This window comes from Lepidochelys kempii, chromosome 7, assembly GCF_965140265.1.
Source record: "Lepidochelys kempii isolate rLepKem1 chromosome 7, rLepKem1.hap2, whole genome shotgun sequence".
Classification (NCBI taxonomy): Eukaryota; Metazoa; Chordata; order Testudines; family Cheloniidae; genus Lepidochelys; species Lepidochelys kempii.
This window is the reverse complement of record NC_133262.1, coordinates 85,610,015-85,627,316: the sequence shown is the minus strand read 5'-3', so window position 1 is coordinate 85,627,316 and position 17,302 is coordinate 85,610,015. Positions and strand designations below refer to the sequence as shown.

Sequence of the window (17,302 nt, the reverse complement as noted above, 5' to 3'; positions counted from 1 at the left end):
CTAGCTCTTCTGATTTCAGATTACCATGCCTAGTGAGTCTACACTTCATGAAACAGACTTAAACTGGGCAAGAGGAGGAAAGATCTGTAGTACAGAATTTACCCAAAACCAGGCTAAGAGGAAGAGAGGGATCTGCACTCCCTTCTGCTTGCCTCTCACTTTAGCTCATGCCTGTGACATAGGGAGCTGCTGTATTCATTTTGCAGGTGGAGAAACAGGCACTCAAATGAGTTGTCCAGTTCGATTAATCGTCAGTGTTGGAAATAGAATTCAGGGCTCCTGGATCCCTATCCCTTGCTCTGAACACTATACCACACTCCCTTCTATATATACATAGTGGGCATTTGAGCTAGGACGTTTTGTTGGATATTTGGATGATGTCCATAGGGCACCATAGTGATGAATATTGATATGGCCCATATCTTATGGGCTCTTTCTCCCTTGATGTCCATTTGACTTTCCTTAACCCTTGTACTGAATGTGTGCTGGGCTTTGGTTTCCTGTTAATTGTCTCTGCTGGAAGACCAGTACAGAGACATGATTGATGCCATTACTGAGTGCAGTTTTAAAAGAAAAATCAATGAAGTACAGTGGTATGGTAGTGATTGCTAATGATAAATCATAAGCTGGGGATTTGAACAAGAGGGTTAAAACCTATCTGCATCTAAGTATACAGCTTCCAGCCACTCAGTCCTATGACATTTGGAGGCAGCTTTTGAAACTTTTGTTTTTCAAGAAGACTCAGCTCAGATACAGCATCTTTTCATGGAAGATTTAGGATCTGTGGTTCTGCAACACAGGAAGGGTGTGACAAGGATTTCTGGGGTAGGCCTGAGATCTTTGGGACTACACAGGAAAGATACTGTGAATCTTGGGCTGTTCGTTGGGGTCCTCCTTCTTTCCAGTACAGAAGACATGGCACACCCAGGTGATGTGCAACCACTGACTCTGCACTTATCAATCCATATTCAGATATCTTCAACTGATGTTTGAAAGCTGCAGAAGGGACAGCTCCTCAGGCCAATAGTAGGTTAGACAGCACAGTTTGCATTATCTTTTCACCCTTCACCATCTGCTTCATGAGATTAGGGTAGTTCTTCTCTCTTGCAAGCTACTTATTTATTGTGTTAATTTGTATTCTGTTCATCATCATCATCTGTATGCATTGCAGAAATTAAAATGAATTGTTGCCAACAACTGGAATAAATCAAGTCTACCTCCAGATTCTGTCTCCCACTCCATCCACTGATGGGCTAAATATCCTCTGACTACAGACCTGAGTTAAAAACCAAAAAACCAAAGAAACAAATCTCTTGCACTGCATCCTAAATATGTCTTAAAGCAGAGGGAGCAAAGAGCCTTTTTCAGTTTCATTTTGGTCCCAGGCAGAACATAGAAAAGCTAGAGAATTGAAATCAAGTGTACTCTCAAACAGGAAATCCGTCCTTACTTGTGCTTTTGAGATTGCTTATCAAGGTAATTTCCTTTTGTTGAAAAGCTACTTCATTGGATTGAAATATGCAGATGGTTTTGACACCACTGTTTCAGGATTTTGGCATTAATTCAGCAGTGAATTAATTAACAGCGGCACAAAGTGCTCCTTCCCCCCCTCCCGGGACCTGAGAGTGCTGCCTCCAAAGTGCTACCAGGCTTTGCCAACTTGTGACTGAGAGCAAGCTCCTGCATGAGATCATGTGATCTCACAGGTCACTGGACTGGCCTATAAGTATAAATATGAAAAAACCTGTGTGGATGTTAGGTATGAAAAATGCTGGGTGAAATGTGAGGCTTTAAATCCTGTGTCAGGAGTAAGGACCTGCTGCTAGTCTGCTTACCTGCTGCTTTAACCCCAGGCAGCCTCATCAGCAAAGCCGGGCAGCCACCTGATTGACTGAGCTGCCTGATTGACTGAGGGATTTGCAGATCTACTCTTAAGATCACCAGCAGCAGTAGGACATGGATTTCTCAAAGCGTATGCCTGTGGCTGCGATTAGGACCGTCCCTAGACATTCTGGGGCCCTACGCAGCCTCCCCGCCCCCTATGGGGGGGCAGGCATCCATGGGTGGGGGCTGGCTGGGGGACAGGGGAGAGCTGCCCCCCAGCACTCAGAGGTGGCGTGGCTGGGTCTGGATCGTTGCACTTCCTGCCACTGATGACTGCAGGCCTGGCCCCTGCTGCAGCCTTTGGGGGGGCAGGAAGGGGGCGGAACGGGGCAGGGCTTTGGGGAAGGGGTAGGGTGGGGGTGAGGCTGGGGCAGAGCAGGTGTGGGAAGAGGTGGGGCTGGAGCAGCACGCAGTTGCGTAGGGCACTAGGAAATTTGGCCCTACGCAGCTGCGTACTTTGCATATGAGTAGGGACAGCCCTGGCTGCCATCCCAGCCTTGCTCCCACCCTGTTCCAGTCTTCCTCCTACCTTGGATGCAGCCCTGCTCCTGCCTTGCCTCGCCTCACTCCAGGTAACCTGACTCAGACCCTGGGCTCTGGCTCTGACAGCTAGCCTCTGACCCTGGGCTCCAGCTCCTGGTTCCTGACTCCTGCCCTGACCGCTAGGCACAGCTGCGCACATCCCAGTCCATAACACCCTTACAACTTGAGACAGGATACCATTTAAACATTTTAAAGAGGAGTTTTGAAATATAGCTCTGAATCTTGTGTAGAAACTGTAAAGGCTTCATCTCAGATAATGAACTTTATTTTGAGCCAGGGAAATATATTTGCCTCTTCAGCGGTGTGGTAAGTATTATTGTGTGCTCTTTTGGGGCTATCGGATGGGCTTTTTAACTTGGTGCTAGAAATTGTGACCCAAGTAGAAATAATTCTAAAATAATCTGTGTCATATAGTTGCCCACTAAATCTTTTTTGTTACCTTTTCAATAGGACCATGGAGTCAGTAGCGGTCTATTCCAGAACCCAGCAAAGCTCCATCTTACTATTGGGACGCTAGTGCTCCTGAATGAGCAGGAGATCCAGAAGGCATGTGAACTCCTGCAGAGAAGTAAAGAGGACTTTATTAAGTAAGTGAAATAAAGGCATGATGGGGCTGGGGGAGGGGCATGGTCACTGAGTGCAGATATTTGGAGAACCAAACTCGTTTTAGAACATTGGTAACTAATGCAGGAGAAAGTGGTTCACCTGTTTGGTGTAATTCAACAGTTTTGAATCATTGTTTGAAAATTTGTAAAATACTGAAACATTTCAAACGAAACCACCCAGAAGAAAGACAAGGACATAATTGTATTTTGCCTTGATAACTGAGGACTTTCTCTGTTTGCCAGAAATCTTCAGGAGTTATTTCTTTATATCCCAGCAGTCCCCATTATTTTACTATGAACACAGATTATTTTTTCCTCTGCTGGTCACAAGAGCAGGAAGAACTCCATTGTCTTAACACTTTTTGTCTGCAACAGTCTCAGGCAAGTTGCCTCCCTTCTGCCTAAGAACAGATGCTAATATACCCCTGAAATGCATTTCTTGAGGCAAGTAGCTCTGTGCAGAAAACCTTAAAGACAGGATGAACTGTATAAGTAATCAGTCTGAAATATTAGCTCAAGCTGCTATGGCACTAAGACTGTCATAATTTCCAGGATAAAGCCATAATATTTGAGGTTTAGAACTAGCTGAAAGCTTGGTCTAATGCAGGAGTCCTCAGCGTGGTGCCTGTGGGTGCCATGGCGCCCGCCAGGGCATTTTTGTGCGCCTGCAGGACTCCCCACCGCCGAAATGCCACTGAGAAGCATTGCTGTTTCTCGGTGGCATTTTGGCGGTGATGCTTCTTCCCACTGCCACTTTTTGTGGCAGCATTTCGGCAGTGGGGTGTCCGGCACCCGCCAGTCTTCTGGGAATAGCAATATGCTGTTCCCACAAGAAAGGTTGGGGACCACTGGTCTAATGGGTGTTGTACTGAGATAATCTGACTACAACCCAGAAATATTAGACAGTCTGAGATTTTATTTTCTTAAAACAAGAAGCTTTTTCTTTCTACCATCAGTCCATATGCAAAACTTCCCCAACTTAGAGTTCTGTTTGTGGGTTGATGATAGAGTATGGGTTTGTCTGTTTGTTGATCTCTTTTAATTATAACATCAGATATCCAGTGTACAGTATAGGTCTCCATTTCAGCTCTCCAATGGCATTTTCATGTGTTCTGAGGATTCTCAATGCTTTGTAAACTTTTCCTCTGAGTATATGTCTGTTAGCATGCAAGCAAATGGAACCACCATTCTGCATTGAGCAATAATCTACACATAGCCAGGGACACACTAGAGCCTGGCTTGTTAGAGAATGTTGGTCAGGGCCCTGTTAACTCCTACTCTCTCCAAAATACTTCAAGATAAATATGGAAGAGACCATAGTTCAGGGCATCCTTGAAATGACAGCAGGTTTAGTAATGAAGCACCTGCCATTTTATTACTGGACCGAATATAATGGGATATAAATCCAAGACCTTTTGGTGCTTTAGTTCATGACTTTCTGTCCCAGAAGTGAGTGCTTGGCAACTGAGCCATGCTGAATTGTCGTCATGAGAGAGGAAGTCCATGCATGGGGCCTGCAGAGTCAGAGGGCAAGGCTTTCATTCTGGATACAGCAGGCACAGCTGTGAAAGAAACTCTCTGCTCACCAGCACTGGCTAGGTTCTGGAATGGAAGTTGGATGTTATGTTCTTGGAACTGTTGCGTTCCTCTCAGCATAATGATGTGGGAAACTGTATTCGTGATTTGGCCTGTAATTGTATTAGTGATTTGACTCTGGCTAGCATTTTTACAAGCATTGCTGCTTGACTTCTGTAGTAGTTGTGGGAGCTGCTAGTAAACTTGAATGAGGATAAATGTAGCTTAAACAGTAAAACATGCATTCACCTACTTTTGTATTCAAAATGGATACTTTTTTTTTTAATATCTTGGAACTATTTGTTTTTTAGCAAAACTGTTGGAGGCCAATCCCTGACTGTGGAGGTGGCAGGGATAGAATACATGAATGATGACCCTGCCATGATCGATGTTCTTTATGCAAAGGTTCACATGAAGGATGGATCAGACAAGTGAGTTCTCTGTGCTTTCCCTCTTTCATTCCACAGGGGTATGCAGACAGTACCTGAGGAGGCAGAAATAATGCAACAAAAGCAAACTTATTGTTCTCTGAGCTGATGGGCAGTGCTGGAGAGAATCACACTAGCAATCCAGAAGATGAGGTGGTACTACTTTCTAGCCCCTTGGAATTAAAGCTGTGATGTGTTTGTGGGTTAGATTGATTGTTGGTAGTGTGGCAGAGAGGTGTCATTTGTTTTTAGCAGTCTTAATAGTTGAATAATGGAGTCAAGCAAGTCTGAGCTCATGCTCCCCCGTGCTGGGTAAGGGACACTATGACAAGCAGGGCAGAGATGATGATGCTCATGGGATGGCACTGGGAGGAGATGACAAGAAACCTGACTTATCAGGAGAAATTAGCTGTTATGGAGGAAGCCAGGCAGCTAGCCCTGAGGGAAAGGAACGAGCTGGCCTTTTACAGTGTCACTAGGCTTTCACATATACCCCTCCCCCTTCAGATTTGAAGTCTGTTCTGCAGATAGAAAAGGAAGGGAAGACATTTACTTTTACAGAAGATCCCTGAAAATTGCCCACTTCCTTTTTCATCCTGAAACTTCAAAGGATGCTCTGTTGGCCAGTTGGTAACCTCTAAGAACTATCCAAATCCCTCAATTTTGCTCTGATTGGAGAGACTGCTGTTAAATAATGCCAAGCGCCTCCTTCTCCACTAAGAGCTAGTAATGCTGATTCAGTGGTATTACTTTTTGCCCAGAGAAATGAGAAATACGTGGCGGTACAGAGTACTGCGTATCAGCTACAAGGCTAGTGCTGGAAGAGATTTAATGAGGATAAGGGTGTCCACATGGTTTGTTATGCCAGATCAGAACCGTGGTCCAAGTTTGGTATCTTGCTTCTCATAATAGTCAGTAAGTGAACCATAGAGGAAAGTTTATCTTGCTATTTCCTCCCATTCACATAAGGCATCTAGCTAACTGTACTATGCTGTGCGTGGCAATGTCAAGAGAGGAGTTCCTGCCTGATCTTTGCATATTCTTGATCAGCTTATGCTATAAAGCAGATTTGATTTCCCTATCTTAGCTTGCATAACCATAGTGGTATTAGATACTGGAGAGCCCTTCTTCATATATACTGGCTCAACCTAAGAGAGATCATGCTCTGATGTTTCCCACATGGCAAAAACTTCCACTATAATTCATTCTAATTCATTTTATTTCCTTGATTAACTTTATAACATAATAAAGCACCAGTTTTACTTGAGCTATTCCCTGTTAATTTGTTTTAGTATCGTCTGTAATGATATTCATTTAATCTTTGTCATTGCTAATTTTAAAAATCACTGATGTAAAGCCAGAAAGTCAGTGACTAAAACCCATAACAATTGGTTTGAGAGTGTTGAAATTATCATATGACCTGTGGAAGCCTATAAGAGGCAGCACAAAGCCAGTAAGTAGGCTGTATAGTTAACTTCTGAAGGCTCAACAAATGATATTTGGAGTTGGTCCTAATACTGCTCTATGTCCATCTTCTTGATTTGAATTGAGACATCCAGGTTGTGGCATCTTGTGGCGAAATGGGAAACTATTGAGTGAATTGTATTCATGGACATGGTTGGTAACCAGGCTGTAAAAAATCAGTTCCATTTAGTATGCTTATATCTTATTTTAATGGATAGGAACTTTGGGTTGTATTGAACGCTCACTGCCTCTAGTGTGATGAGGCATTACTTATGTTGTAAAGGGAGTACAGTATGAAAAACCTGCAGATACTTAGAAAAATACATCCTTCAAGTTCCAATGTAATCTGCCACATCAAATTATCAAACCAATATAATCTACCACATCAAATGTCCTATTATGCTAATGTCCTCTTTTATTGAAATATTTGAAACAGAAGTTACTACTCAGGAGCCTTTGCAAACAGCCAAACTTTTATATTTGTTTCCTTATTTGCATGAGCTCTCTTTCTTTTTTCCCTGTCCCCTCAGATATTAACAAAAAACCATCCTGTCTCTAAATACAAAAGCAATTGAGTAAACACAAAAACAAGGACGCAGTCTTGCCTGGCATGATTCTGATTAGTCTGTTATCTTTCCAATAGAGTTTCACTCAGTTTTTCCTTTTTGCATATTGAGACTTCATTTTACATATACTCTACCCACTTCTGGACAAGAGAGTAAAAGTGGACAAAAAAGCGCTTTTTTTTTCTCTTGGCTTTGTAATGTCCTATTTCTCCTCCCTCCCTCCCCCCCCCCCCAACCTTCCTAGATTACAGCTAATAGCTGATAGACTCATGGAGCAATTTGTGACCTCTGGGCTGATGATGAAGGAGTGGGATAGGGTGAAACTGCATGCTACCATAATGAACACTCTCTTCAGGAAAGACCCAAATGGTGAGTATCTTTAGAACCCTTCTGGAAAATCTGAACTACAGTAGTACCACTGAACAGGAAGTGCTGTGTTCCCTGGTATTGTGTGTCTAGATATTGCTGCGGTTCACTTCATAGCACTCATTGGCTCTGGGCCAAAAGATAATTGGTTCAAGTCCTACGCTCACCGTTGCATTCAAGTGCATTAATAGTAGGTGTGCTGCATTATTAGAGGTGTTGACCTTCGATGAGAAGTTAAACCATGGCCCTATATAATCATCTCTGGAGGAGACGTTAAAGATTTCATATAACTTTTGAAAATAGTTCTGTTGTTTTCATCAATATTCTCTTTCTTGTTAAATGAAGTTCTGCTGTCCAAGGCTGAATATGAGCTATTTCTGAGTGCCTAATGTCTGCTATTTCTGCCAAAACAGTATCTGCACTGGCAGTCTGTAATGTATTTCTTATCTAACTCATTATTTTATAAAGCTCTCTAAGATGGTTTGCATATGGAAGATGCTATGTAGTAAAATCAGACCATAGGGGTGTCAATTGGGCATTGAAAATTAGTGGAGTGTTTTTTTTTTTTGGACAGTTTTGGCCTTAATCTTCCTGTGCCTGAGTTCACCAGCTGTAAAATGAGGATAGTAATACCACCTGTTCTCAGACAGGTGTTTTGATGATAAATTCATTAATGTTTGTGAAGTACTCAGATACTGTGGTAGAAGCACCACAGAAATGCCTTTGAGGAAACGAATAATTTTGTATTCAAAATTGCAGCGGGGTTTGGATGGTCTCTTAGGTGAGACCTTGGAACATACATTGAATGTTGTGGATAAAAAGAGATATTGAATAACTGTCCTTTCACTGAATGAGGCAGAGAGGTCTTATGGAAAAAATAGCACGTGATCACGTACTTAAAGACTGTATTATTGTGCATACACACAAGGTTGTAGTTCCTAACTTTTCTGGACATGACTACAACTTTAATGTTTTGTTTTGTGTGTTTTATTTTTATATGTATAGGTGTGTGCGCGCGAGAGAGAGAGAGAGTATATTGTGTGTGATATATTTAAAAAAAAAATGTAAAAAGTGCAGGGAAATTTCTCAGAGACCAATCCAGATTTTCTAGATGCTGTCAAGAATGTGCTTTGCATTACGATCATATACTCAGTAAGGTACTCTTTGGTATCCCAGGAGATGCATGAGTTTGTCATTGCTGAATTTCTGACAGGCCAGAGAAATTGGAATCTGCTTTCCCTGACTGATTCTATTACATTGTGCTGTCAGCCATACAAAATCCTCACAACAATATTTGTGATTTGGGGTGTTTCCTTTTCAAATTAAATTGCAAGTTTTGCTCACATAAAAATGCAGTGAGACTTGTGTACTAAATGTTTTATTAACTGAATACATAGACTTTAGGGGGGAAAAGACAGTGAAAAGTATCATCCCATCTGAAGTTCTCGCTTGTGACTTTTTCCACAGTTGAAGAGAAAAATAATGCAACTACAGGCAAATCATCTTTGAAGGAACGGGAGACATTTGATGGCCGAAATATACTGAAGGTCAGTGTTAAATGGTCATTGTGACTTAGCTGGGTTGTGGTATTGTATATCCAAAATAAGGTGAAACGTCACTTAAACTGTGTGTGTGTGTGTTGTGCCCTTGATCTCCAGGGGAAAAATCTGTTTTAAAAATAAACAAATCTAGGTAACTAAGAATTGGAAGTATTATGGTATTTATACACGCCTTCTTAAGGCCAGTGAGATTTTAGAACAAAGAAGCATGCATGTGGAAAAGATACTTAATAGGCATCAGTGTTGTGGTTTACAGTAACAATGTTTACCCCTAGAGACTTGCACCATATTTTTCCATAGGTCAGAATAAAAAATGACTTTGTTGCTCTTGTTGTAGTCACTAGTTAATACTCCCATCAATTAAACCAGTAGTCACATCATACATTTTTATCATGATTTTTTGCTTAAAAAAATAAACATCCAAGATTGGAATAGCTGGGGGAGGTCTTAAATCAGGATTGAGAGCATTGGCAGTAATCTGAGAGAGTCCAGGACTGGCATACCAGACAATGCAGATTTTATCCAATGAAACCTGCAACAGCGGGACGACGCTGTGGCCTTAGGTTTTAGGTAGGCATCAAGACACATCAAGGGACTTGCGGGCATATGAGGAGGAAGAGCTACTGGGAAATCATAGCAGTGTTTTTGTTTTGCAGGATCAGTGTATAATTTCATAGATGTTGGTGTTAAATTGTTGGTTTAATGAGTGGTGGCTTAAAGACCAGGAGGGGAGTTGTCCTCTCATGTATCTTCATCCCAGATGGCTGAGGAAAAAGGGACAGTAAATGAAGTAAAGCTACCATCCGTCCAAAAATGTTGTTGTGAATATTGCATCATGACTCAGCGTTGCCTTATATTGAAGTGGCATACATTGAGGCAATAAGAACACAATCATTGCACTGCTCTTAATGTGATCTAAGATTGAGGTGGACTCCCAAAATCCTAAAGCTGGATCTAAAAACAGAGGCTTCTGCATGTCGGAAGTGAGGTGTACTGGCATGTCCAAGGGGGAAACTTCCAAGGTACGAGGCCACATTATGCCTAGCTCAAACCACTATTCCCAGTCCTTCATTACATAAACATTAAATTTGTCCTCAGATTTTTATGAGAGAGAGAATCAAACTATCCTTTTTTTTTTTTTTACATTTTATCCAAAAAACCTCAGTGCTTTTTAAGGAATAAAAGATGCTCCTTCTGCTGGCCCCACAATTTATAGATTGCTGCACCACTGTGTCTTAGGGACTGTCTGCTCTAGTGATGTATGGTATGTAAAAGCAGGGAAATCCATCTGATCTACCACAAATGTCTATTTCTCATTCTACTGCACTCTGAAATATGAGACAGTGTCTTTTTAAAACTCCCAATTGATTTGTACTGTTTTAGCCAAAAGAGCTACTGGCTGTTGGAGCATGAAAAGACTGCTGATAACTACTTCAAAGCAAGCCTTGTTGTAAGAAGTGTTCTCATTCTCCTCTACCTCCATCACATTCCTGAACTTGGTCACTTAATATTTCCCTTTTGTCAGCCACGTGCCCGTAGCAACTTCTGTTGGCACTAATTCATCATATGACTCGTAATGGGCTGGAGGCTTTTCGATAGAGCCCTGCCAGAACCAGCCATCGATCTAGTGATGCATTCCAACTCGACCTTGCAGGGATGTGCTGATTTTCTTCCCACATCCCCACTTCCCTCATTTCATATACATTATTTACACTCTTCTCCTCAGGAGGTTGCCCTTTTGCAAAGTGGCTTCATTAACTTCTGAAATAGGATCTGAATGATAGGCTAATGATTAATATACTGCCACTGCTCATGCTGGTATTCCAGGGCTGTTCTGTTGTCCAAGTGCAGTGTGCTGTACAAACTTTCTCTTTTCCATACACCCTAAACTTAATCCTCAAGCATTCTCTGAAATTATTTGGTTTTGATAGCATTGTTTTCATAAAGGAAGTTGGTAAGCAGAGTGGGGAAATAATACTATAGACATGAGCTAAATCATCACATTGGAAAACTGAGTTTTATTCTACCCATCCTAGTTCTCATTGTGCAAACAATACCACAGCACTGTTCATCATAAATGACAGACTTTGTTTGGTAGAAGCCAAAGACTGGAGTGTCAAGGGATACTGCAGCTCTGGATTGTGGTTCATTGTCACAGTCATATGGAGACTTAGGACATGAATGGCAGGGGTGATGCAAGTCAAGGTTGATGTGTGTGCTTGCAAAGAACTTACCTACCTCTAGCTAGTGTATTTAATCTTACTTCCTGAGGAAATATTTGACGGTCTGTACCCCTGTATTCACCCCGGCACACTATTGTAAATAATCTTTGTACAAAGTATGCCTTGTAAGGTGTCTTTTGAAAACTCAGAATTTGCTGGTCAGTAGTGTCCTGATAAAATGTGTGGCAGCATATGTAAAGTTATAAGATTCCACTGTATGGTGTTACTAAAACTTGTTTCAAGTCTGGGGAGTGTCCAGACCAGCTCGTCAGAGACAGAGGGCAAGCTGACAGGTGTAAACAAGGTCAAATGGGCCATCACCTGTTAAGTGGCTATTTATTGGCAGGAAAGGGGATATGGGCAAAAAAATCTACATCTTAGGGCACTTCGACACTTAAAAGCTGTATCGGCGCAGCTGCACCGATGCAGCTGTGTTGCTGCAGGACTCTTATGTAGATGCTCTAAGCTGACGAGAGAGTTCCCCCATCAACATGGTAAAACCACCTCCCCAAGATGTTCTCCTGCTGACATAGTGCTGTCTACACAGGGAGAGGGTTAGATCAGTATAAATACGTTGCTCAAAGGTGTGGATTTTTCAAACCCCTGAGTGATGTAGTTATACCGATATAGGTCTATAGTGTTGACCAGACCTTAGCAAAGAAACAGCATAGGGCTCCTGTCCAGGGAGACTGCCTGGCACACTGCTCCCAGCTGGAGAAGCTTCTCAAAGGAGGGAGAGGGCTATAAAAAGAAAGGGGAGACAACCCAAAAGGTCCCTCCCTTTCTCTCTGCCCACAGCATTCATGACACCTGAAGACAAAGGAAGCAGCATTGGAGTAGGAAAGGGATCCTGACTGAATGTAGTTCAGTCAGTAGAACTATTGAAACATGTGGTGAGAGAAACTGCTTGGAATTTACACTAGTTCTGTTAGGCATTAGTTGCATTTTACTTTTATTTTCCTTGTAACCAGTTCTGACTTTTATGCCTCGTTACGTGTGTTCACTTAAAATCTGTCTCTTTGTAGTTACTAAAAACTTGTTTTGTTTGTTTTTATCTAATCCAGTGTGCTTGAATTGAAGTGTTTGGGAAAATCCATTTGGGATACAGTATTTGTGCATATCGTTTGTTAACAAAATGATGGACTTTATGTGAACTTTTATTGTCCAGGAGAAAGCAGAGCAGTACAAGACGCACATTTCGGGGGGGAGAGGGAGGGAGGGGGATATCTAGGACTGGGAATGTGTTGGTGTCACACTGCAGTGTAGTTCAAGAGTGTCTGGCTGCAGCACTCCTACAAGATAGCTGGGAGTGACGTACATGCGGGAAGCTGTGTGTGAACAGACCAGGAGTGGTGACTTCAGCAGCAAAGCAGTGTAAAGGGCACACCACATTAAAGGGTTGAGGTGACGCAGCTGTTCATCAGTCTAGATTGTACCCTGGGCATGTCATGATAGTAATAATTTAAAACATTGTTTTCCCACCAGTTTTTAGAGGGTTAAACATATCACTCTTAGCATTAATAAGGATTAGCAGAATCAGTACCATCCTACCCTAAACAGAGAATAGATCTCTTAGAATGAGTGATAAACACCCATTTTTTCATGGTTTGTGTGTATAAAAACATCTTCTGTATTTTCCACAGTATGAATCCGATGAAGGGAGCTGTAGCTCATGAAAGCTTATGCTCAAATAAATTGGTTAGTCTCTAAGGTGCCACAAGTACTCTTTTTTTCTTTTTGCGAATACAGACTAACACGGCTGTTACTCTGAAACCTGTCATTTGGAAAACAGTTACTTCCATTTTGAAAAACATTTTAATGAAAAAGGCTCCCCACTCTAATTGATGCCAAGAGCCCAGTTTGAAAAACATTGGTCTGCCCAATAGCCTAGTGTTTAATGCCCTGTACTGACATGCTAGATACCCAGGCTTTATTCCTGTTCAGTCTGTTACGCTTAAAGGTAGTAGATGGTTTCATATGGAATACCTTGCATTACCTCATAGAGAAAACCTTCAGCAGCTCCTTGTGGTTGACAGCTCTGGAAGGAGTTAAGTTCAGCCCTTTTTGATTGGGAGAATGATGCTGAGATAAATACTAAATTCTAAATAAAAATGGGATTTTTGGCCAGACATGTTCAGCAAGCAACACACACAAGGTCCAAGCACTAAAGTGCTGAAATTGTTCAAAGTCAGTAAACATGCAAAGACCGTGTTGGTCTTTGGTGGCATAAATCTGGTCAGAAAGCAGACCATAACGTAGTTTAAGAAGATCAAACATGCAAATATATAATGGGTATAATTTGCTAGTACATCTGAAATAAAGAAGGTCCAAGATAGGATGGAAAAACATCCGGATTCTTGTTGGATGAGAATTGAGTGGTTTTTTGTTTTGTTGGTTGGGGTAGTGGTAATAAAGGAAAAAGAAAAGGAGTACTTGTGGCACCTTAGAGACTAACCAATTTATTTGAGCATGAGCTTTCGTGAGCTACAGCTCACTTCATCGGATAAAGGAGTAATTGTAGTTATCTTTAAAGAAGATGGAAACTAACTTTGGTTAAGTAAATAGATTAACCTTGACATATACATTATATTTCTGTTGCGTATTAATAGGTACATAGGCGAAAAATCAAAGGGACAGTTGGGATGCAGCTGTGAAAAATCAGCTGAACCTCATCAGAAAAATTAATCTCTAAAAAGAGTAAAAGAAAATAAATAGATATTGGAAACTACTAACCAATTAGTTTAATGGTTAATCTCTGTCATGGGTAACATATTTGAAGTTATGATAAAGAAGGTTAGCCTTGTGGTTGAGGCACCAGCTGGGATTCAACAGGAATAGGTTCAGTTCCTGCCACAGACTTCCTATGTGACGTTGGGCAAGTCAGGAAATGAGAGATTTAATATCTGTAAAGAGTGTAATAATCCTCCCTTTTCTCACACTGATTGTCTTCTCTGTTTATTATTTGTATTACCAAAGTGGCCAGGAGTCAGTCATGGATTGTAAGTAGGGCTGTCCAGTGATTAAAAAAATTAATTGTGATTAATTGGGCTGTTAATAATAGAATACAATTTTTAAATATTTTTGGATGTTTTCTACATTTTCAGATATATTGATTTCAATAACACAGAATACAAAGTGTACGGTGCTCACTTTATATGTTTATTACAAATATTTGCACTTTAAAAAAACAAAAGAAATAGTAGTATTTTTCAATTCACCTAATACAAATACTGTAATGCAATCCTTTCATGATAAAGTTGAACTTACAAATGTAGAATTATGTACAAAAAATAACTGCATTCAAAAATAAAACAATCTAAAAATTTTATAGCCCACAAGTGTACTAAGTCCTACGTCAGCCAATCGCTTAGACAAACAAGTTTGGTTACAATTTGCAGGAGATAATACTCCCCGCTTCTTGTTTACAATGTCACCTGAAAGTGAGAACAGGCGTTTGCATGGCACTGTTGTAGCCAGTGTCGCAAGGTATTTATGTGCCAGATGCGCTAAAGATTCATATGTCCCTTCATGCTTCAACCACCATTCCAGAGGACATGCAGCTATGCTGATGATGGATTGTGCTCGATAACAATCCAAAGCAGAGCAGTCCGACCCATGTTCATTTTCATCATCTGAATCAGATGCCACCAGCAGAAAGTTGATTTTCTTTTTTGGTGGTTCGGGTTCTGTAGTTTCTGCATGTGAGTGTTGCTCTTTTAAGACTTCTGATAACAGGCTTCACACCTTGACCCTCTCAGATTTTGGAAGGCACTTCAGATTCTTAAACCTTGGGTGGAGTGCTGTAGCTGTTTTTAGAAATCTCACATTGGTACCTTCTTTGCATTTTTCAAATCTGCTGTGAAAGTTCTTAAAACGAACATGTGCTGGGTCATCAGCCAAGACTGCTATAACATGAAATATATGGCAGAATGCGGGTAAAACAGAGAAGGAGACATACTATTCTCCCTCAAGGAGTTCAGTCACAAACTTGATTAACACGTTATTTTTTTAATGGGCATCATCAGCATTGAAGCATGTCCTCTGGAATGGTGGCCGAAGCATGAAGGGGCATACAATTGTTTAGCGTATCTGACACATAAATACCTTGCAACGCTGGCTACAAAAGTGCCATGCGAACGCCTGTTCTAACTTTCAGGTGACATTGTAAATAAGAAGCAGGCATCATTATCTCCTGTAAATGTAAACAAACTTGTTTCTCTTAGTGATTGGCTGAACAAGAAGTAGGACTGAGTGGACTTATAGGCTCTAAAGTTTTACATTGTTTTGTTTTTGAGTGTAGTTACACTTTCACCGTAAAGATTACACTACAGTACTCATATAAGGTGAATTGAAAAATACTGTTTCTCTTATTGTTTTTACAGTGTAAATATTTGTAATAAAAAATATAGTGAGCACTGTACATTTTGTATTCTGTTATAGTAGAAATTGATATATTTGAAAATGTAGAAAAACATCCAAAAATATTTTAATACATTTCAGTTGGCATTCTACTGTTTACGGTGTGATTAATTGCAATTTATTTTTTTTAATCGCAGTTACTTTTTTTGAGTTAACTGCGATTAATCAACAGCCCTAATTGTAAGGTCTTCTGGGCAAGGACACTCTCTTATTGTTTATACAGTACCAAGTGCGGGGAGGCCCTGATCTCAGTTGGGGCCTGTAGGTTCTGCTGTTATACAGCTGATTAAATAGTATGTTAAGGGGCTGCATCTGCCTACACTTGATGGGGGAAAAAAAGATGTTTATTGAGTGATAAACAAGAACTAATGAAAAACAAATCTTGCAAAGTGAATGTGACCGTATTCTCTGTTATAATTTTATGTTGGTGGCCAAGAATGTGCAGTGGACATAATATGGAGTATTTGGATTTCATTAAGGCATTGAATATAGTATCCACATTTAAAAAATAAAAACAAATTATTATGAGAGGAAAAATAACTGCCTAGATAAAAATACAATAACATGGATTAACAGCTCCCTGACTGACTGTGAATAGAATAATCATTAATAGTACCACCTCCAGATAGGGAATGTTTTTCATGGTGTTCCACAGCAATCAGTGTTTGGACCTATACTGTTTAGCTGTTTTATTAATGATCTTGAGGAAATAGACTCTGTCTCAAGTTAAATTTACAGACAATACAAAATCAAAGGGATAGGAAATATACATAAGGAGTCATCAAAACTGCGGAACAGTCAGAAAAGATTAGAGATTTTTCATTGCAATCAGCAAGGTGATACACTATATAAATAAATCCAAAGTAATACATTTGGGGGAAAATGATAACCAGTATAAAATAAGAGAGAACTATTTAGAAAGTTTTGAATCATAAAAAGACAGGATAAGAGGGAAACTGAACAGAAACCTGTAATGCAGCATTATTGTAAGGGGGGGGGGGGAGCTAGTGCTTTCTCAAGTATGTTTAAAGAAGACTCAAAAGCAAAATTTCAAAGATGGTAATTCCACTTTGCGGAATACAGAATATTGCATTCAGTTCTGATCCTTGCATTATTTAAAGGATACTGAAATGCTATACTAGATTTGAAAAGGGCAATTAGAATGACACTATGATTGGAGGACCGTTTTGAAGATGAGACTGAAGATCAACTTTTGTACTATCTGGGAAAAGAGATTAAATGGACATCACTGTATAAATACTTTCATTGAAATAACATCCGTGAAGAAAGAGGCTTATACACATCATCTGAGTATGGCAAAACAAGGAGTGGGAAATGAGAATTCATACTAGGCATTCAGAAAAAATTTCATTTGTTAGAGTTCTCAGTCATTAAAGTAGAACAAAGAAGTCGTCACTGGAAGTATTCAGAAAAGCAGAGACAAGTCACGTGAGGGGAAACTATAATGGATGAAGGTTGTAGTAGCTAGCCTGAGTGGTCTTTTTTAGCTTTGCTATGTGATTTGATGACCGTGTGTCAGTAGACTAGGTACCTGACTTTCAGAGTTGCTGAGCACCCTCTACTTCTGTTGACATTCGTTGGAGTTGAGAATGCGCCGCAATTCTGAAAATCAAGCTCTAGGAATTCAGTAGCTCTCCTTCCTGTTTCTTC

At 40.5% G+C, this 17,302-nt stretch overlaps 1 protein-coding gene across 1 annotated transcript in view; it reads left to right on the top strand.

The window, feature by feature from the left end:
- ASCC1 (activating signal cointegrator 1 complex subunit 1) overlaps positions 1-17,302 on the top strand; it is a 47,059-nt gene that overhangs the window by 17,636 nt on the left and 12,121 nt on the right. The window contains 4 exon segments of the mRNA XM_073353610.1: positions 2,878-3,014; positions 4,919-5,038; positions 7,310-7,434; positions 8,899-8,978. Of these exon segments, the coding sequence (XP_073209711.1) occupies positions 2,878-3,014; positions 4,919-5,038; positions 7,310-7,434; positions 8,899-8,978 (462 nt within the window).